The sequence below is a fragment of the Chrysoperla carnea genome, chromosome 5 (assembly GCF_905475395.1).
Source record: "Chrysoperla carnea chromosome 5, inChrCarn1.1, whole genome shotgun sequence".
NCBI classification, from domain to species: domain Eukaryota; kingdom Metazoa; phylum Arthropoda; class Insecta; order Neuroptera; family Chrysopidae; genus Chrysoperla; species Chrysoperla carnea.
This window is the reverse complement of record NC_058341.1, coordinates 73546187-73568714: the sequence shown is the minus strand read 5'-3', so window position 1 is coordinate 73568714 and position 22528 is coordinate 73546187. Positions and strand designations below refer to the sequence as shown.

Genomic DNA, 22528 nt, shown 5'->3' with positions numbered 1-22528 from the left:
TGTAAAGACAAATTTTCAATCTTTTGTTTGAAGCATTTTTTCGTAAACATCACTGTTTATCCCCGAGAGCTCAAATTAGGGCAAAACTTTGGTGTCCATTTTCTCCAAATTTATAAAAGATAGAAAATTGAAAATTTGTAGGTAGCTTTAACTAGTGGTCTTATGAAATATTCTCGAAAAACGAAAAAAATTCTAGAAAATGGTTTTTGTATATGGGTATACTAGTATATTATATATTTCTATCCATGGTATAATAATATTTAATGGTAAATTAATATTTAATACCTTAAAAATATTATTTAGTATGACGTACTTATTTTTTTCGCTACTATAACAATCTAAAAATGATAAATGAAGACCTATTTTCAGCGTTAAATTAAAATTATAAATAATTAATTAGTTAAGGAATCTTTTTTTTTGAAATATTGGCGAAAAATGAAATAACTTTTTTTTTCATCTTTAATTATTTATAACTTTTGCAATTTTATGTGCTGAAAAATGTTTGCGATACATTTTGCTAAATATCATTCCGATTCCAACGAGCTATCAAATGTATTTTTAACCCCCGAACCAAAAAAAAGGATGTTATAAGTTTTATCGCTATATCTGTGTTTAAAAGGTAGTTTAAAGGGGAGTGTTCTTAGCTATGTTTCAAATGCAAGTTTAGTTTAGGGTTCCGTACCCGGGAAAATGAAAAAATAGGCGATGATCCTCAAAATCGGTTCAGTTTATAGAACGCTTTAATGGAAAAGGTAATTTAATGGACAGAATTCTTAGATACGTTTCAAGTGTGAGTTTAGGGTTCCGTACCCGAACAGTTCTCGGGGGATTTTAAAAAATTTCTATATTTCACCAGTATGTAGACGTTTCTTATTAGTGAATTATGAATTTTTTTTATAATTTCATGAATGTAGACGAAAAATAATAATAAAATCTTTCGAGAGCTGTCTTGGTTTTTGAAATACCGAAAGCTAAATAATTTAACAAAATGTTCAATTTTCGATATTTTTAAAATTACTTCAGACATCGAAAAATTTCGTCTTTATCAAGTTTTACCATCAAAATTAAAAATATACATTTTTTTAAATTTGCGTCCCCACTAACTCGATTCATCCCTGATTAGTCAAGCACAACGAGTTTTTTTTTTTTTTTTTTCAATTTCCACCGACTACTCTTGGAGAAATCTATGAAAACATATCATCCATCTACCGTTTTACCATAAAACCAATGTTAAATATGCCTACTTTTGAAGTCATTTATTTATTTAAATAATCGGACAACCCCCCTAAAATTTTCAGAATTGATTTAAACCTAGTCCAACTTCATATAAAAAAATCATGCTTTTTATTTAAAATTGCCTTGATGCTCGCACATCCTTTAATCGATTCGAATTTTGATGATAATTTCCGGTCAATTTAAACATTTGAAGATATAAAAATTCGTACCCGACTGAAATTTGGTAGGTTTGAAAAATTTAATTATTATTAAATGAATAACGTAGTCTCTGTCCTTGAAAGTAAATGAGAGTGGTTTTCTTAGGAAGGAAGGACACAAATATAATACACTTTATTTGTGTCCTTCCTTCCCAAGAACACCTTAATTATTATTGTTGCGAAGACCATTTTGTAGCAAGTACAGTACAAATATTATCATTGCCATGATGAACATTTTCTTTTATTATACATAATGAAATTTACCAAAATTCAACATGCTACAAAAATCCCCATAGCTTTCCCTCGAAGACCTAACAATTTTTTAATGAAATTTTATTAATCACATTTTTTTCTAGATGTTTCGCATTTTCTTATTAAAATTAATACTCACGAAGTTGCTTTTACTTCACGAACTTCGGCTGCATTGAACCTGTTATCTTGCACTAAAAACTCCCATACCCAAAAAATAGTTATTTTCGGTAGATTTCCTTGATTTGCTTTGAAAATCCAGGGTCGATTTTTGGCGGCATTTTATTTTTCACTTTTGAAAAGTATATAATATAGAAAATACCCCTTTAAAGTTGATATTAACGACATATTAATACGACTGTTGACACTGTTATATTGTTATTGCTTGTCGAATTGACGTCACAGATCATTGTGACTTTTTTACAATTTTTTTCATAGCATTTTTATTGTTAAAAATGCGTAATTTTCGAGGTACCGGCTCTACTCGATCTATATTTTCATAAAAAATTAACAAAAAGTATTTCTGTTTTTCATGTAAAAGGTCTATTATTTTACCTTCAATCATATTTTCTATTTTGACCGGATCAATAAGAAACTTACATTTTTCTATTTACAGATCTTTTAGTTGAATTTATAATGAGTCATATGATGAAAAAATTACCTTTGGAACTATATTTATTATGCATGAGCGTTATACACAGAATACTATGTTATCAAAAACGTTGTCGAGTACGTTTAAATTATCAATGGAAAGAAATGTGGACGGCACTTATATCATTATTACGATTTGTTACACAGAATGAGAATAATTTATCAAAACGAATGGATATATTTGTTTTATGTTTGCAAGTCATTAATATTTTTAATTTATTTATCACCTACGGCGATACATTTTTACCAACGCCTGGAAGTTATGATGAATTATATTATGAGATTATACGAATGAATTCTGTATTTGAAAATTTAAATATCATGGGTAAGTTATTGTTTTCATTTACTTTAGACTTTCAATAGAGAAGTTGCATGTTTTTTTATTTTTTTTTTCGAAAGTTTACTAAAAATTACTAAGAAAAATTAAAAAAGAAAGTTTTTTAAAACTAATTTTCCATGTAAATTTACAATTGAAAATGATTTTTTTTACCCCGACTTTACAATAGCGAGGCTTATGTGTTTGACCGATATGTATAGCCATGTGTAAATAGCAACCCCAAATAGGAATTTTCATACACTGTTGATTGAATTCGTTTGTCCATCATTTGCCCACATTTGCCCACCCAAAATTTTCGTTTGTCCACCCTCTAGTTGGAAATTATAAATTTCGATTTTTGCCCCAATTCCTAGATCAGTTTTTTGTATTTTTAAAATACGTATTTTCGACTACCAAGTAGTCATCATCAGTAAGAATTAGCTAGTGAATGTTACTCTTTGCTAATTTGGTGGCGGACTGCACCAACTGCAATTAGCAAAGAGTAACATTCACTAGCTAATTCTTACTGATGATGACTACTTGGTAGTCGAAAATACGAATTTAAAAATACAAAATACTGATCTAGGAATTGGGGCAAAAATCGAAATTTATTTCGACATATCCTAGAGTTCTCATTTATTATCTTCGATAATATTTATATTGGAAATTATGACCAAATTAAAAATTTTTACATCAGCACCCCCAGTTGCAAATTTTCATAAAATGCAGATGTCATTCGTTTGAAAACTATTCACACATTTGTCCACCTAAAATTTTTATTTGTCCACCCTACAATTTTAAGGTATGAGAAAATTAAAATTTTCTTCAGCACCCCCAAATGCGAATTTTCCTAAAGTGAAAATGTCATTTGTTAGGCAACGATTTGTCTAATTTTGTCCACCCAAAATTTTTTTCGCTAACCTTTCAATCTTAAATTTTGAGGAAATTATAATTTGACATCAGCACCCCCAAATGAGAATTTTTACAAAATACAGATGTCATTCGTTTGGCAATGATTTGTCCACGTGTGTCCACCCAAAATTTTTGTTTGCCAATCCGTCAAAAACCCCAAGAATTACAGAATCGCGCTCTTAAAAGTATAAAAACAAGAAAATATTTTCATCTGAAATGGTTATGATAAGTAAAATCGTCATTACAGTCGGAGGACCTTGTAAGAGATTGCTCTTACATATGAAAATGCTGAAATAAAATGCGAAATAAAACCAAAAGAACTATATTTGAGAATTTATTCCGCAATTATGTGGAGTACAAACAACAGGCGTTGCTAAGGTAATGTTTGTATACAAAGCAAAGTCGTATCTATCGAATGTACATACATTCGATAGAAACGCAATTACAATGTCATTACATTACCTCCCCGGCCAGAAAAAAAAATGTGTGGGAACGAACTAAGAATAATTTTAATTTTGGTTTCCAGACATTTTTCTGAATGAAAAACAACAAATCAAAAAAAAAAAAAAAATTTTGATTTTAATTTGTGTGATTATTCGTAGTTGGGGGAAACCCACATAAAAAAAAATGGCCTTGCGGTGAAGTACAAGCTCTGACAATAGAAAATGTTAGAAATTGGTTTGTTGAAAATATGGTGATATTATCAAAAATATCAAAAATTTTGAAAACCAATTTTAATTACTTTCTAATTACATTTTCTAATTACAATGAAGAAATACTTAAGAGTCTGTAAATTCTTCACTGTTGTACTTCATTGATGACTTGATGATGTTGAAGAAGAAATCGAGATGATAACGGGCAATGTATGTTGACAGGAGTTGAAAGAGCCACAGAAGTCATGAAACAACTCACCAAACCTAGACGAAAAGATGGGTGCTACGTAAAAAGCTCTTTATGGATGTTAAGCTTAACAAGTCTAAGTTTAAGGGAGGGATTCAGTTCATCATTTGAATTAAATTTATAGATCGAATTTGAATCATCTTTTGAAGATAGTGAAATTTTATTAATTTTTGGTAAAATTATGCGAAAAGTTTTCACTGTCTTCGTTACAACGAATATCGATTGTATATTCGTCTATGAAATTCAAATAATGAAAATTTCGATTTAATAAATCTTCATTTTTAGAATTAATAGCATTGGATAAAGAATTTAAATTGGTCTGAATATAAAAATTTCCATTTGAAATGAAACTATGAAATTTTTTGATTCCAAAGACCATCGCTAATAATTCTTGAGAACATTTATCAAACCTCTGTTCAGTATCAGTCATTTTCCTTGATGCGAACGATAAAGGTTTCCAAGTACCTTCAATTTTTTGTTTTAAAGTAACATTCAGTCCTGTAGGTGAGGAATTTGTTACTAAACAAGTTTTAGCATTCGAAACTGGATGCGCTAATTTCGGCGCATTTAATAACTTTTGTTTGATCAAATTAAAAGCCGAAAGCTGTCGTGCATTCAAGGAAAGATACTTCGCTGAGTTTTGACTGTATTTGAGAAGCTGATTCAATGGAGCCAAAATTTCCCAACAATTCGGAATAAACCGATTGAACGGATTTATTTTCCCCAAAAAATTTTGAAGAGATTTAGGGGTGTTCGGAATTGGGAAATTTGAAATTGATTCAACGATAGAAGGAGATGGAGAAATTCCTTCAGAATCAATTTGATAATTCAAATAATTTAATTTTGAAACGCTAAAAATAGATTTCGATGAATCTATTTGAATTTTCGCTCCTTTGAGAATCTCAAATACAGTTTTAAGGTGTTGCTTGTGGTGAGCATCAGTTTCGCTAAAAATCAGTAAAGTGTCGTGTAAGATGAAGACAAAACCGAAATCTTTAAAAAGTTCTGCCATAAATTTAAAGTTTGATTGTGGAAAATTTTGTAAATTAGGGGGAACAAATAAAAATTCAAAATTTCCAAAACTGGTATTTATGGCAGTTTTTTCGATATCACTTTCTAAGATAGGTATATGGTAAGAAGGACTCTGCAAATTCAATTTTGTAAAGACCTTTTTACCATGTAATTTAGTTCGTAAATCGTTTAAATTATTTGAAATTGGGGATTTGTCAGGTAATGTTATCGAATTCAGTTTACGATAATCACCAGATACATGAAAAGAACCATCAGGGTTTTTCTTCATATACAAGGGCGAAGACCATTTCTTTGAAAACGATTGCCTACAAATTCCCAAATCCAATAGGTTCGAGAAATAATTTTTTGCAGCGATGATTTCGTCGTATCCGAGATTACGATAGTTCGAAAATATCGGACCTGAACTCGTGACAATACGATGTCGAAAAGTATATTTCGAGTTATTCTGAGAAAGTGATTTTTGTCGCGAAATATTTGAATCAGTTACTAATTTAGTATCTGATTTGAATTTTCTGTTTTTGGTGGATTTTTTAGTAAACAGAGGACACTCACCATTAGCAAGATGATTTTCAATATGTGAACTTTTTAATCCGTCAACTTTATTTGGGTATTTATGTGATTTTTGCTTGAAATATGATTTTTTTACGTGATGTTTATTTTCATCTTTAATTAAATTGTTATTTTTGTTATCTAAAATAAGAAAAGAACAATTGTTATTCGTTGGATGAATAATGTTGTGAATTTTATTCGCAAACTTGACAATATCTTTCAGTTCAACGTCATCTCCAAGAGTGACGAGTTGAACTTGAATTTGTGTGTCAAGCTTGAGCAAATAATATTCACGAATGAATTTATCAGGTAAATTCAATCCAGAAGTTAGAAACATCATAGTATTGTATAGAGATTCTGGACAGTCAAAATCGTTTTGGTTCAGTGAAAGGAATTTTTGGAGACGTTCTTGATAAGAAAGCCCAAATGCTTCCAAACAAGTATTTTTGAAAGCTAAATACTTATTTTGTTCAGGGGGATTTACTATGATTTCTCTAACACGATGAATGAATGGTTTTGGAATTAAGCAAGAAGCTATATAATATTTCGTAAGTTCATCATTAATATTCCCAATTTTAAATGACATTTCCAGTTGTGCGAACCAAAACTGGATGTCATTCGTCAGAAAATCTGGAAATTTTGGTAATGATGAACCTTCGAAATAAGAATTTATTATATTTCTACTTCTCGTTGACATTCTGTAATCAGGATTTTTGCATACAAATCCTGAAAAACATAAAGTCAAACAAATGTCAAAATAATTGATAAAATGTCAAAATATTTTTTCAATTATTTAAAGCGTAAAAATATAATAAAATAGCAAGCAAAGAAAGTAATAAATATGTTGTACATATCTTTTTTACTTTGGACGATGCACCAAATTGTAAGAGATTGCTCTTACATATGAAAATGCTGAAATAAAATGCGAAATAAAACCAAAAGAACTATATTTGAGAATTTATTCCGCAATTATGTGGAGTACAAACAACAGGCGTTGCTAAGGTAATGTTTGTATACAAAGCAAAGTCGTATCTATCGAATGTACATACATTCGATAGAAACGCAATTACAATGTCATTACAACCTCTAAAATTAAACAGTTTTCCACAGGACCGAAAAGAGGTCCCCCGACTGTAATGACGATTTTAGTTATCATAACAATTTCAGATGAAAATATATTCTTGTTTTCACACTTTTAAGAGCGTGATTCTGTAATTGTCGGAGTTTTAGTTTTCGAACTTTGTTTTATCTAAACTATAAATTTAACCGGCAGTGACGTCAACACTTCGCTTTCGTAACGCCATCACTCGGAGAAATTCCATTTTTTATTAATAATTAATAAAAAAATGGAATTATTAATTTTTTAAAAATTACTTAAATATACTTTAGATGAATTATTTTTTCATTTATATATGAATTTGTGAGAAAAAAATTAAGGCAACTTCTCTATTAATTGATTAGTTTAATAAGGGGCTCTGTACCAAATCTAACAATTTTCAAAGAATACTAATAATTATTATTAATCAACGTCATTCGCATCCATACTATTTACTGTAGGAAATGAAGCATTTGATCCAAGGATTAACTCCTCGTCAGTGAAAAATGTTTGTCTTAATGTACTCAACAAAGTCATATTCATGCGTATTTGTGCTATTCGATTTACGTCCATACGGTGGGACAGAAGTACTCTTCTTCTGGGCACCACATTCTCTTTATTTAACATTTTAAGAAAACTATTCAATTTTATTATATATTGGACAACTCTCTGAATGTTTTGATCCTTGACATTTCTTACCTAACCACACTGTTTTCGAGATATAAGCAATTGAAAAAAAGAATCGTTATTGGCGAAAATACAGATTATTTTGTGGTTCCGGTTTGCCCAGGGGGTGAAAAAATTTATGCTGAAAATGACCAGGGGGGGGGGCGATATAGGAATGAATTCAAATCAAAAAGTATCACACACAAAAGTCAATACTTTCCGAATTATTGACTATCGTCAAATAATAGAAAAATTTGACGTTTTTTGAAAAAAGTATTCTGTACAATTTTTAAAGTACTTTAAAAATCCATGAAAATTAAAAAAGTTTCAAGTCATTTGCATGAAAATTGAATGAGTTATGATGAAAACAAAATTTATCGGACGTTTATTTTTATGTTTTATTCATACTCCAATCATCTCAGGGTTTCACCTCGAAACCCTGTATGCAAAAAACTTTCTCAAAATTGCAAAAAACTGAAAAATTATATAATAATCAAATTTCATATCTATTCCCGTTTTTTTATTTTTTATGCAATACAAATTACATATATGATGTAATATTGTGTAGAAGTTGTCACATACATATGAATATGAAATTTGAATTGAAATCTTAAAATTCAAAAGACTGAAAAATTATCTTTTTTTTTTTTTACCTTTTTTGTCTTTCTCGCTTGGCCTGTGGCTCTTTTTATTCATTAAAAATAAAAAATTATTTCAACGAAATCTTAAATAAGAGAAAATTTTCAAAATTTTAAGACATAAGCAAATATTGTTGTATTACAACTTTGGCAAATATATTGTTGTGATATAGTATTATTAAGGGTAGTACATTATATCCTACCAAAAACATAAATGTGTAAAAAGGCGTAGATGTCACAGAATTCCAATAAACTCAATTACGTCAGCCCAAAAAAGTTGTGAAATCCCGTAGAGAAAAAAATTCTTCGAAAAAAAATTATTAAAATGGCATAAATTTATTGCGTAACTTTTCCGTAAAGAAACATTAAAGTATTACATTAGCAACTTTTCGGTGACTTCATACCTACACGCACCTGTATAGGAGAACAAAAGATAATCGTTAACCCCCTACTATCTCCCTCCTCCCCTCTAATGTTATGACGTAATAATTTTTTCACAACTTTTATGAAACATCAAAATTTAAATTTAAACAATCAAAGTATTCGTTAGATTAAAGTCAAGCACCTACTTAACAAAGGCCTAATTTTTTTTACTAAAGTAAGAAAATTATTGGTTTAAATTTCTTGTCAAGTTTCTCCTTAGTACGTATTTATTTAATATTTTACTTCGCAAGTGTTCGGAATATAAAAACGAATCTAAAAATAAAAAACTTGCGAAGTAAAATATTAAATAAATACGTACTAAGGAGAAACTTGACAAGAAATTTAAACCAATAATTTTCTTACTTTAGTAAAAAAAATTAGGCCTTTGTTAAGTAGGTGCTTGACTTTAATCTAACGAATACTTTGATTGTTTAAATTTAAATTTTGATGTTTCATAAAAGTTGTGAAAAAATTATTACGTCATAACATTAGAGGGGAGGAGGGAGATAGTAGGGGGTTAACGATTATCTTTTGTTCTCCTATACAGGTGCGTGTAGGTATGAAGTCACCGAAAAGTTGCTAATGTAATACTTTAATGTTTCTTTACGGAAAAGTTACGCAATAAATTTATGCCATTTTTATAATTTTTTTTCGAAGAATTTTTTTCTCTACGGGATTTCACAACTTTTTTGGGCTGACGTAATTGAGTTTATTGGAATTCTGTGACATCTACGCCTTTTTACACATTTATGTTTTTGGTGGTATATCACTTCTTTTTGCCAGGCAATAGTATTTAAGTTGAAAGTGTTTGTAACAATTTTAACTCACCATTATGCATACATTGAATTACTGTTGAATACTGAGCCTCGTACGTCAAGAAATATGCCGAACAAGATGTCATCAAAATTGTGTTATTTATAAATATTATAATGAAAATTTCATTTTCATATAACTGTTATTGATTATTATATAATACATTCTATATAATTTACGCCTAATTTGCGTCCTCATGGGTAAACAGTCATGTTTTCGAAAAAATGTTTTATGCAAAAGTTGGTTATTTCTTTATAAGGAATATTTTTTAAATTAAAATTTTTGTTATATCTCTAACGGTTTACAAGATGGGTTCCACAGACCCAGGAATCAATTGACGGATAATGATAATTTACGAACTTGACCTCACTTTTTACGTCCTGAGTACGCTTTAAAAATTTCATCTTAATACCTCTTTTCGTTTTTGAGTTATCGTGTTGGCAGACAGATGTGCAAACGGACAGACAGATATTATGTAACTGCAAATATTTAGGCCTTATTTATGGGTAATACGCACAGCTTGATTTCATATGATAGTTCTGCACATGAATTGATCCTGAATATTACAACGGCTCATACAGGGGCCTTATATTTTGTAAGTGCGCATATTTGGGTCTTATATATTGGTATTGCGCACACTTTGATCCCATATAATTGTTCTGCTCATGGGATAATCTGGAATATAACAACTGCGCACACATTGACCTTAAATTTTGTAAGTGTGCATATTTGGGTCTTATATATTGGAAGTACATACAGATTAATCACAAATTATAGTTCGGCCCATGCATTTATCCTAAATCTCACAACTACGCATTCGCTGAATTTATATTTTGTTACTGCGCGTATGTAGGCCTAATATATTGCTAGTGCACGCATGTGGATTACATGAAATATTACTGCGCATGGGTTGATTCTAAATATTACAACTGCTCAAACAGGGACCTTATATTTTGTAAAAGGGCATATTTGGTCCTTAAATATTGAAAATGCGTATAAATTAATCTCAAATTATAGTTCTGCGCATGCATTTTACCTGAATCTTAGAACTGCGCATTAGCTTAGTTAATATTTTGCTACTGCGCATATGGAGGCCTTATATATTGCTAGTGCGCACATGTGGATTACATGTAATAGTACTGCGCATGGGTTGACCCTCAATTCAAGCAAGTCTCTGTCGAATGTCCAAAATCGCATCTTTCTATAATTTAGAAGTCCCTTAGAATCGGTATAACTGAATCATTTATAGATAAATCAATTATAGTGGAAGTGATGGAAAAATAATAACGCCACTAACCTTACCATGTTTTGTTATCAAATCTAAACGTGTATACAAAATTTCAACTCAATCGGTTGAAGATATCTGCTTTAAAATTGAGTAATAAGATTTCCCCCCCCCCCCATTTAACAAAATATGGCGGAAGCGACGAGAAAATTCGATCAAGTCAACCATAAAAATTCAATGTCATTCACAGTCAGCGTGCTTACAAAATTTCAACGTAATCGATTGAGGGTGTCGGTTTCAAAATTGGGTTGCAAGATTATTTATTGTTGAACATAACAATACCATTGTTTTTAAGAAAATAAAATTCGTTGTCATTGCAACAATTAGTAGTGAACACTACAAGACATATAAGCAAAATGGTTTAAAACTTCTTGTGAAATTATATTTATCTTACTTTTTTTATATTTAAGGACAAAAATAGTTGGATTTTGCATTAACGAAAAAAACAGGACTGGTTATTTACTTTCTCGAGGGAAAATGATTGTTTATTCGAAAAAATGTTTCAAACAAAAGTTGTTTATTTTTATGCAAGGAACATTTTTTGCATTTAAACTTTTGTTCTATCTCTTACAGTTTTTGCTATAAAAGCAAATTAAAATTTTCCTAATTAATGTAACATAATAATTTTAATATGTTTTCTACATGGTACTTTGAATTTGATAGGGTCTTATTAATTAGATATATTTAATTTAATTTTTATAATATTTTAAGTTGGAAATATTGAAATACACAATTAATTTTTGATTATTTATTTAATATTTATTAAAATTTAATCAATATTTAATAAAAATTATATAAATAACAAATTTTTAAGCGTATTTAAGTTTTCCCATACAAATTGTATAGGAAAAAAAACTAGCCTTCTGATTGGTTCATATTTTACCATGTATTTTTAAATAGGCTAAAAATGCACCTTTAATTAGCGAAATTTCCCATTTCCCGTTAAAAATTTTGATATTTGGTATTTTTTCTGGGATATGATTTTTCTCTAATTTATTTTAATGAAAACCGCATCTTTCTACCATTTCTCAGTTTTGCTGTGAATTTATGTCAGTCAGTGACAAAATTTCGGGGCGTGGCCGTTTTTTGACGCGTTATTGCTCGGAAACGATGAGAGCCGTGAACGTGAGCTTTGATTTACGGCGTCCCAGGGTATATATCTACTTAAGTTGAAAAGCGCAACATTATAGCTCAAGTAGTTTCTGAGATATAAGGGTGTGAAAAAGGGCTATTTTACGTCCTGTATATATAGTCACAGCAAAAGCATACACATTTCACATATACAGCATACATTACACTTTCAATTTTCGATTTGCCATTTTTTTTAAATTAATCTACGATTCGCACTGCTGTGCTATATGATTTCCGTTCAATCAAATTAGATATCTAGTAGTAGTTATTTAATTTCAATTCATTAAAAAACGCAGCATTATAAAAATGAAATCGCTCTTTTTCATATTCATACGTATATCACTTCTGCACAATATTACTAGACCAGTAAGAATTTCATGAAATCGAACTTTTAGCATCATTTCATAGTACTTTTGGGCAAAAGATCTTTTCCCCTTATTTCGACCTTGGTGAATTCGAATATGCCGGTTGACCAACCGAAATCTAGACCGGAATTGAAATATTCATAATGGCGGCCAGATAGTGTCGAAAGCCAAAATTGGCACTGTAAAGCCCCCCTTTGACTTATAAATGCTCACAAAATGTGTAATTAGACGTTTTTGAAAATACGCTTAAAAATATTATAGGTTAGGATTTTTCAAGATGGCGACTAAGATTTCAAAAATTTACTCTAAAACAAAATTTGAACTTTTAATTCAAGTACAAAATATAAGACAATACTTGGTGAAACAAAAACGAAAGCTTATAGTAGCTTACAGAAAAATTGCTGGTGTGTTTCCCCAGAATTGCTGGTGTGTTTCTCCACAGTTTTACATACGGCACATTTGCTTTCTTACAATTGCCGTTGTATTATAAAGACTCTTACAGTGATAAATAACAACTGTTGGGCAACATTTAGGTACGGAATTTAGCGTCATGAGTTGATCGCCATCAACGTCCAGCCGTAATCTTCAAAGGGGAGGGGGCTAAAGATGACGTGGGAAGATGGGAATTCCCCCATATACAAACCTGAAATTATAAATAAATATATTTGATACCATTAAATACCGTTTTTACCGTCTTTCATGAAAATATTCAGGAGAACTCACTTGGTAATGGCATGTTTTATGTGCAGCCGAAGCACATCTGTACTCGCAACACCAGGATCAACCTGCATAGAAAATTGAATTATTTGTAAAATTTTTTCATAAGACAGAGGAAACAAACTTAAAATTATCTTTGACGTACTTTATACAATTTGACGACAAATGTCTCTACGTTTTTTTGTATGGTTCTCAAAACTTTGTAACAGATGCAAGTTTGGAAGTTGAATCATGACAAATTTCTAGATGATTGACTTTTTCAGGTGAAAATTTCTTGTGCGAGCACTTTATTTTGGCTAAGTGATTTACAAGAAGAAGTACTACATCAGCGTTTATCACAACAATATTTTAAGCTGTAGTGTCGACAGCATGAAAAATCCATACGGTTATCAGATGGATTCAACATCGGTGGACTCAACATGTGACAACTCCTTTAACCCTCTTGAGAAAACCACTTTAAGCTTACCAATGTTATATTCTAGTATTTTATCAGACAAAAACCTGCATAAGTCTGCATTGTTCTTCGAATTAATAAAAATCTACTCCAGTTCTTCGGTATTAGCACGTTAGAATCAGTGATTTCCCTGCGGAAAGCTGAAATATTTTGTAATTATGCTGCTTTATAAAAAGAATATTGAGTCATGGATTGAAGTAAAGTGAAGTTCACGTTGTATTTGACAGCTATTTGTCTCAATCCATAAAAGGTGAAGCAAGAAAGTAAAAAAGAGCAAAGAGTTCCGTTCCAGTAGACAGGGCAATCACTGATTTTAACGTTGCCGAAGAACTGGAGTAGCTTTTTATTTCTTTTGGAGAAAAAGGCTGACTTATTGACATTGGTGATCTTGAAGTGATGATCTCAGGACAGTTTTAGGGAATGTAACACGCTGTGCCCATCGATCGAACTCGCTTTTTGCTGTCGACAGTACGGCTAAAATTATTGTTGTGATGACCAGAAAATGAAGTGCTCGTATCTATGGACTATGAGCGTCACTGCACAAGATACAAAATAATTTCCAGTGCATGACATTTGCAAGACACTTTCAACTGAAAAAGTCAATCATCTAGTAAGTTTTTGCGATTCAACATCCAAACTCTACATCTATTACAAAGATAGGTGCCTGGAAGATTTTCTTCGAAAACTTAAACTTCTGAACGGACTTGGATGAGAACATTCTCTAGTACGTAGAGACGTTTTTCTTCAAATTGTATTACGTACGTCAAAAATGGTTGTAAGTTTGTTTCCTCTGTCTTATGAAACAATTTTACAAACAATTTAATCTTCTATCCAGGTTGATCCTTGCGTTGCGAGTACAGACCAATCACTCCTCCTATATCAGATACGCTTCGGCTGCACATAATAATATGGTATTACCTAGTGAGTTGTCCTGGATATTTACATGGATGACGGTAAAAACGGTATTAAATGGTATCTTATATTTGTATATGGAAAAATTCCCACGCCATCTATGCGATCAACTTATGCGTCAACTCATGACGTTAGATTCTATACCTAAATCGTACCCTGAAGTTGTTATTTATCACTGTAAGAGCATTTGTAGCACGAAGAACGGCAGCTGTAGGAAAGCAAATGTGCCGTGTGTAAAACTTTATACTTCCTTTCGTTTTTGTTTCACCAAGTGTTGTCCTATATTTTGTACATGAACTAAAAGTTGAGTTCAAATGTTGCATTAGTTCGGGTTTCGACACCACCTTGGTCGCTTCTTGAATATCTCATTTCCGGTCGAAATTTCGGTTTGGCAACCGGCAGATTCGGGCTCAGCAGGGTCAAAATAGGGAGAAAAGACCATTTTTCCAAAAATAATATGAAATGCTTCTAAAACTTTTACGGAGAGCCTTTTTCAATTTTATGACTAGTCTATACATCAAATATGTAATTTGTATTGCATAAAAAATTACAAAATGGAAATGGATATGAAATTTGATTATTATTTAATTTTTCAGTTTTTTGTAATTTTAAGAATGTTTTTTGCATGCAGCAATATATTTTTACTGTCTAGAATTATTACATTTAAGGATGTATGAGCATGGTAGTGGGGGCACAAATTTAAAAATAGATATTTTCAATTTTGATGCTAAATTTATATTATTACTTGACGATATAAGACGAAAAGTAAGAATAAAATTTTTCGATATCTGGTTTAATTTTCAAAATATTGAAAATTGAAAATTTTGTTTAATTATTTAGCTTTCGATATTTCGAAAACCAAGACACATATCGAAAAATTTTATTCTTATTTTTCGTCTACATTCATGAAGTTATAACAAAATTTATCATCAAAGTTGAAAATAAGATAAAAATAATTTTAACCCTTAATCTACCCTGCTCTTACATCCCTTATATGGACGGTGACACTTAGTTTTTTTCTTTTCTAATTCATTGCTAATATGTTTACTTTCTATTAAAAAGTTTTTTTTTTAATTTGTTTTCATTCATTCCAAATGAAAATTATCAAAAACTTGCAAAATATGTCGTTTTTGAGATTCCTCCATAAGAGCCAATATATTTTATATCGATTTTTAATGACTTTTTTCTTAAAAATTTGCACGGATACCTAAGCTGAAATTTTAACCACATATTCTTAGAGTAAAAGACTACCTACAAACAAATTTTGAGCCTTTAAATCAAACATTGTTGTCATGCTCATACATCCTTAACTCTCTTTGATAAGACGAGTATTTACGCCGTAAATCGCAAATATCGTTTGCTATTCCTTTAAATCCTCATCCCTCTTCATCGCCAAACATTCAGCTGTTGGATTTTTTACCCAACATTACTGATTCTTTTTTCGACCCTTTCCCGCTGAGTTTGCCCTGTAATGAATTTTTTTGTTAAAAAAAGTAGAACGCTTACACTACACATGTCTATTTTATTTGAATTTTCAAAAATACACTATGGGTTTGCGTCACCTACAAATCGTCAATCTCAAGGTATGGGAGCCTTCTTGGAGTTCACTTAACGTCCCCTATTTCGCTCGACCAAACCGTCAGATTAATATATTTCCGTTATCCGTGTGAGTATTACAGTTTCAATTTCAATATCTGACGTGCTCGAGTTACGTTATGAGTCTGTATTTTTTACATTTCTTAAGTCCAAAGGTCCCCCTGTCGGCTAGTTAAAAAGATTTATAGTACATTTTTTCTTAAAATCATCAACGCAACAAAATCAATAGGTCTCGCCGACGTTCGAGTTACTACACATTTAACATCCTGGGCAAAACTTTATGGCGGTTTCAAAGGGGGGTAGGAAAGAGTAAACCGGTAAAAGGTGGATTCTAACCGGTATAAACTCAAGTGCGATTTTCTTATTACAACATGTCCTTAAAAAAAGAAAAATAGTGTGGCAGACATAGCAAACTAGCCGTATGACGGTAATTTGTAATCAGGCCTGGGAGAAGTCCCGAAATCTGCTGTGAAACAAAGTAAGAAAAAACTGAAAAAAATTTCTACCGCTTGCCAAATAACTTCCATAACGACCGCATAAATCTTTAAAGTCATACTAGAAGCTATTAAAAAAACGTTGAAAATATGTAAGGGCAGTATTCGATAATATTTATTGATTTTTGGAAATAAATAAATGAATAAGAATAAAAAAATATACAAGTATAATTTAAAAAACCTCTGCCAAATCCGGTTTTTTCCTTGTAACTCTCACCAAACTGAATCGATTTTCTGAGCAAAGACAACATAGCAAAAACAATTCTTCATTAAATTAACTTTTAAAAAATAAAATGTATTTATCCGTTTAGGATCTACGGTGCCACAGACTGACACACATACACACATAGTAGTCAAAGTAACACCCGTCTTTTTGCGTCGGGCGTTAATAACTAGGTTAATAACGTATTTCTGGTAGGATCATCTTCAAATCCTTGTACCGTTCTAAAATGGTATGGCTATAGTTTTTCCTCATTTACTCTATCCAATATCTTCCAAAGAGTTAGCCCTAAGTGATTCGCCATAGTTCTTATTGCGGTTTTTGGATCAGCTCGAAAGTGTCGTAGAATGTGATTTTCTCCTCATCGGCATCATTATTCCGTGTTTTTTTGATGTCATCCAGTTTACCCAGTTTCACGTACACCTCGTAATGTTGTGCTGAATACACGTGTATTCAGCACATCTGATAGCGTCAGTAGACTTCAGACGAAACACTATGCATTTTAAAGAAAAAATATTTTAATCCAAAGTTTTTGTATGCTCACACGAAAGGCCTGTCAGGTCAAAGCAACCGTCAGATCCGTCTGCCATCAGAATTATCATCTTCTAATAGTATCAAGAATAAAACCCATTTATAAATTTCAAGTTTCATAAAATAATTTAAAAAAAAAAATTCCTTTTGGAATTTTCAAAGCGCCTGCCACCAAGGTGACCACTGTAGTAGTCGTCTGCCATTTCTTTTGTATGTAGCTATAATAGTATATTTGGAGATATCAAAACGGCAGCTTTCTTCAAATACATTTTTAGTTCGTCAAATTATAACACCTGTCATACCTGAGTGATGCTGAACTCACCGCGACGGCGCTTAGGTAGCAACCACCTCAGGTACGATAGGTACAAAGGACTAACTGAGGAAATTTTAGGGTTTCTTCAAGTATGTTTCGTCTGTCGTCTACTGGCTCTCTAGCTATGATGTGAAAGTGTTCCACGTATTTGCCATTGTAATTGAAGTGTTTCCATCGCACACCATTTTATAAAAAGTAACTTTTTCGGAAGTTAGAAGTAAATTTTTGATAACTTTTAATTGTTCATCGTCGTCAAGTTAATTTGATCAATAACGCTCATTCTAGCCTAATCGAATTAGAATATGAACCGAAAAAAAAAAAAGAATAGCAATTTTCCTTCGGAAATCGTTTTAGGGGCTCACTGAAATCTACATTTCGGTTTTCGGGATTTCAGCCCTATTGTGTCATCCGCCAACTTGAATTTGAAGATGAATTTTTGTTTATTGAAAAACTAGTTTATTTTCAATTTAATATTTGATCATAATCATACGATAATCGTCAATTTTGTTGATAATAAAATAAAAAAAAGTAAATAAATAAAGTTATTTCAATCACTTGTTATCTAAAAAACGGTGAGTTTTAGGAATAGTGCTTAGAATAGCCCAAAATATAAAAATCCAATCGCTACTTTCTTAAATTTCATGATTTTTTTGCAGAATTAGCTTGGATGAACTTCGTAAAAGCACGCTTTCTAATTAATATGACTTTGTTGAATACACCCATAGCAACATTTTGAGCTTTGTCCCATAAAGAATCATATTGTTTCATAGAATTGCAATCTTTTGGAAAATTATTTTCGGCTTCATTTCTAAGAGTATATGAAATCATGATTTTGTTTGAAAAATCTGTTGCTCAATCATGATTTGAAAACTTGCTCAAAGCAATAACCTAGATCAAAGTAATAGCTTCTGATTTAATATACAGTGTGTTGTATTTAAGATGAAGACACCCTCATATTTTCAACGCATATCGATTTGAAATTTTGCACAGGCAAACAGGGTGATGATTTATATTTTTTAAGATATTTAAACGAAATCTGAACTTTAAACTCAGCGTACTAAAAATTGAAAAATAGAACCGATTATTAATATTTTGTCTAGCGTCAGATATGATTAGAGATATCGAAAAAATTATTAGAAAAAGTTGCTTAGAATATTTTTTTATTCCCATGTACCGATTTTATGACAAAATTCGCATTTTTAATTTTTTCATTATTTTGGTCTTTTACTTAAAATTATTACAAGTTTATTGAAATATTTGAATACATAACACTATTAAATTATCAATTTGTCCAGTTTTTATATTCCATAGCACACTAGTTATAAAATTAACAAATAAACTTTTAACTAGTGTGCTATGGAATGTATGTATTCAAATATTTCAATAAACTTGTAATAGACCAAAATAAAGAAAAAATTAAAAAAGCGAATTTTGTCATGAAAATTTGTAAAATATTCTAAGCAACTTTTTCTAATATTTTTTTTTTTTCGATATCTCTAACCATCTCTGACGCTAGGTAAAATATTAAGAATTTGTTGTCTATTAGCCCCATTTGTCTATTTGAAGTAGGCTTTAAAATTTTGATTTCGGTTAAATAACTTGAAAAATGTGACCCATAACCCTGTATGACTGTTCAAAATTTCAAATCGATATTCCTATAAATAACGAAAAATATGAGGGTCTCTTCATTTTAAATGCGACACACTGTGTTAAGCTAAAAATATCTTAATATATTTCAGCAATTCGTTATTCAACTGGTGAAAGTGAATTACGTGAGAATGCAGCCCGTTTAAATACAGCATTAACAAATGTGAAAGCCATCATCAAACACTTCGCACCAAAAATTGAACAGTGGCTAAATTCACAAGCATTATCTACACCATCTGAAGATCAAATATTAGAAGTTGTACGTAAAAATTATGATAGTCTAACGCTCAAACTACAAGATTCATTGGATCAGTATGAACGATATTCAGAGAAACCAAAACATGCTGCCTTCTTTACAAACATGGTTCGTAGCGTTGTGCAAGATACAAAACAAACTTTAGATTTTGCTTCAATGGATTTACAAGTGATTCTACAAGATTTCTCCTCAATATCGTAGCATATGGCTGCTAGTGCTGCTGTATTTTCTATCTGCTGTATTCAAGAATGGGTCGTTATTGATAATATTATATATTTTATATAAGACATTGATATTTTATAAGTTAACAGCGATGGTAGAATTATATCTGGAATCGAATAAGTATAATCCCTATTTTTTACATTTTCTTTTGTAAATGATAAATTTACGATCTCCCCGAATAAAGTATTCATATTCAATTGTTATTTTGTATTTTTTTATTTTCATCATCCAGTTATTTCATTTGTGTAGTTAGTCTCCTAGTTATACGTCCACGGTCGTAGATAGCTTTTGCAGAGGATTTATTTTAAAATATTACTCTTTTATTACAATTAAACTAAATTTTCACAGTTGTTTATGGGTGCAAATTAATTGAAGTTTTATTTTTTTTAAGTTTTGGAGAAAATGGACACCAAAGGTTTTTCATAAGTTGCAACCTCACGGGTAGACAGTGATGCTTACGAAAGAATGCTTCAAATAAAAGTTGTTAATTTTTTTATAAGGAATAACTTTTACATTTAAACTTTTGTTCTATCTCTAATGGTTTACAAGATGGATACTTTTTCATTTGATTGAATGAGCGAGAAAATTCCAAAAATTGGTATATCGTGGTCAACTTTAAGGCTAGAAAGTCGTAAAAAAACGAAAATATGCACAAATACAACCTACAAAACAACTGTGGAAAATTTCAAAGATGCATGAATTTTTTCTTTATTACCATGATATTTTATTTAATTTTATTGGACTATTTAAAAACTTTTGAGTTTTTTTATACAGACCGTTTTCAAAAGCATTTCTAATATAAAATGTCAAATAAATAAATAAAAAATATCTACTATAAAACTACACTTACATGCATACATATACTCAATGTCAGAAAAAATGCTCGTTTTAAAACATTCTAAGTGTTACTATTATAACATAACATATGATGAGTACGCTTAGAATGTTTTAACTATGCCATTTTTTCTCACAGTGAGTACACATCTAGAGGCTTGTGGTAAGGTGTTTTAGGACTGGAAAAATTCGTCATTGAGCATGCGTAATATTTAGATGGAAAATTTTTGCAGTATTCAGTTTAAAAAATGCTCCTGAACGTAAAAGTGCATTTTACCGGTGGGTAACTCGGTAAGACATTGTTTAAAATAATTTTTTTTAAATAAATAAATAATATTGACGAATCGCTTCGAAAAGAAGTTTATCATATAATAAACCTTTTTCACATTTTTTTTTTAAATGATAGTAAATGTCCCAATAAATGGTTAATTTTTTCCCCATTTTTTTAACCATATGACCGAGGAAAAAAATAATGAAAATCATTCAAATTCAAATTGGCGAAAACGATCTGGAAACTCACGAAGTTATCGAATGGCGCTGTGACGTAAATTAGTATGTATTATATATTTTCAAACACTGTTTTGACATAGTTTGCATTTTTGTTTATTGAATAACTCGTTTATTTTCAATTTTACACGAAAACTGGTTATTGCCAAAAAGTTATTTGAAATTAAATTTGCTACAATTTTGTTTCATATCAATTTTTTGATAATATTTTTTCGCGTAAAATTAAATATAAACGAGTAATGCAACAACAAAAATTCACAAACACCTCTTTTCAGAAATAAATTTCGATTTTTGCCCCAATTCCTAGATCAGTTTTTTGTATTTTTAAAATACGTATTTTCGACTACCAAGTAGTCATCATCAGTAAGAATTAGCTAGTGAATGTTACTCTTTGCTAATTTGGTGGCGGACTGCACAAAAAACTAGAAAAAACTGATCTAGGAATTGGGGCAAAAATCGAAATTTATTTCGACATATCCTAGAGTTCTCATTTATTATCTTCGATAATATTTATACCTCTTTTCAGGTATATTCTCAGGTGACGTCAAATCAAAGTCATAAGTTTACGTATTATTTACGTAATATGTGAATCATATTCTTACCTCAGAAATAAGTCATTAATAGTACAAAATTGACAATCACTAACAAAAATTTAAACAAAAAAAAAAAAAAATAAATAAATAAATAAATAATTTAAGCTTTCTTCAGCCCTTAGAGCCTTCCTTTTCTCTCACTCATCACTTTCTCTATATATTCCGAATCTGTCGATATCTGCCTACCATCCCTAACATTTAAAGCCCGGTCCAGCGAAACCAAATCCTTCCCTCAAAACATTATCTCTTACTTCCGCACTTATATCCTGACATACAAAAATAAAATGATTTCCCGACTCATACCCTCCACATAAAACACACACTCTCTCACTGTTTATTTTATTTTTATTTTCCCACACATACCTTCCCATTTTAAAGTTAGCTAGTATTCTTCTTGTATCTTCACCAGCAACAATAGTTGTATTTGTCAAATTGAATTGCTCTATTGCTGTTTCAATTATCAATAAATCAGCATCATTATTAGCTTGTTGTACCAATATATTTTCAGCAGTAATTAGACCGTTAGAAAAATATTTTAATATTACAACTAAAGAGATGCATATACTTGGCGTACTCATACATATTATGACGATTACAACTTTTACAACTTTTTGAATCGTTATATCTCAAAAACGGTGGCTCATAAGAAAAAAAGTATTGATACATTTTTTTGTAGATAATATTTAATACCAACAATTTTAGTCTGAGGTATTTTTATGAAAAAACTTATCGTTTTGCTGAAAATTGCGAAAAATTTATTTTTTGACCTTTGA

The 22528-nt window shown here is 30.6% G+C and overlaps 1 protein-coding gene across 2 annotated transcripts in view; it reads left to right on the top strand.

The window, feature by feature from the left end:
* The window catches only part of LOC123300074 (armadillo-like helical domain-containing protein 3), a 36649-nt gene extending 16625 nt beyond the window's left edge, over window positions 1-20024 (top strand). Inside the window, exons 5-6 of one of the 2 annotated variants that reach the window (XM_044882547.1) lie at window positions 2299-2658; window positions 19436-20024. In XM_044882547.1, coding sequence (XP_044738482.1) covers window positions 2299-2658; window positions 19436-19800 — 725 coding nt within the window. In that variant the 3' untranslated portion in view covers window positions 19801-20024. The remainder of the gene's footprint in view (window positions 1-2298; window positions 2659-19435) is intronic. The other variant, XM_044882548.1, reaches the window with a different exon arrangement.
* Window positions 20025-22528: the final 2504 nt, after the last annotated feature.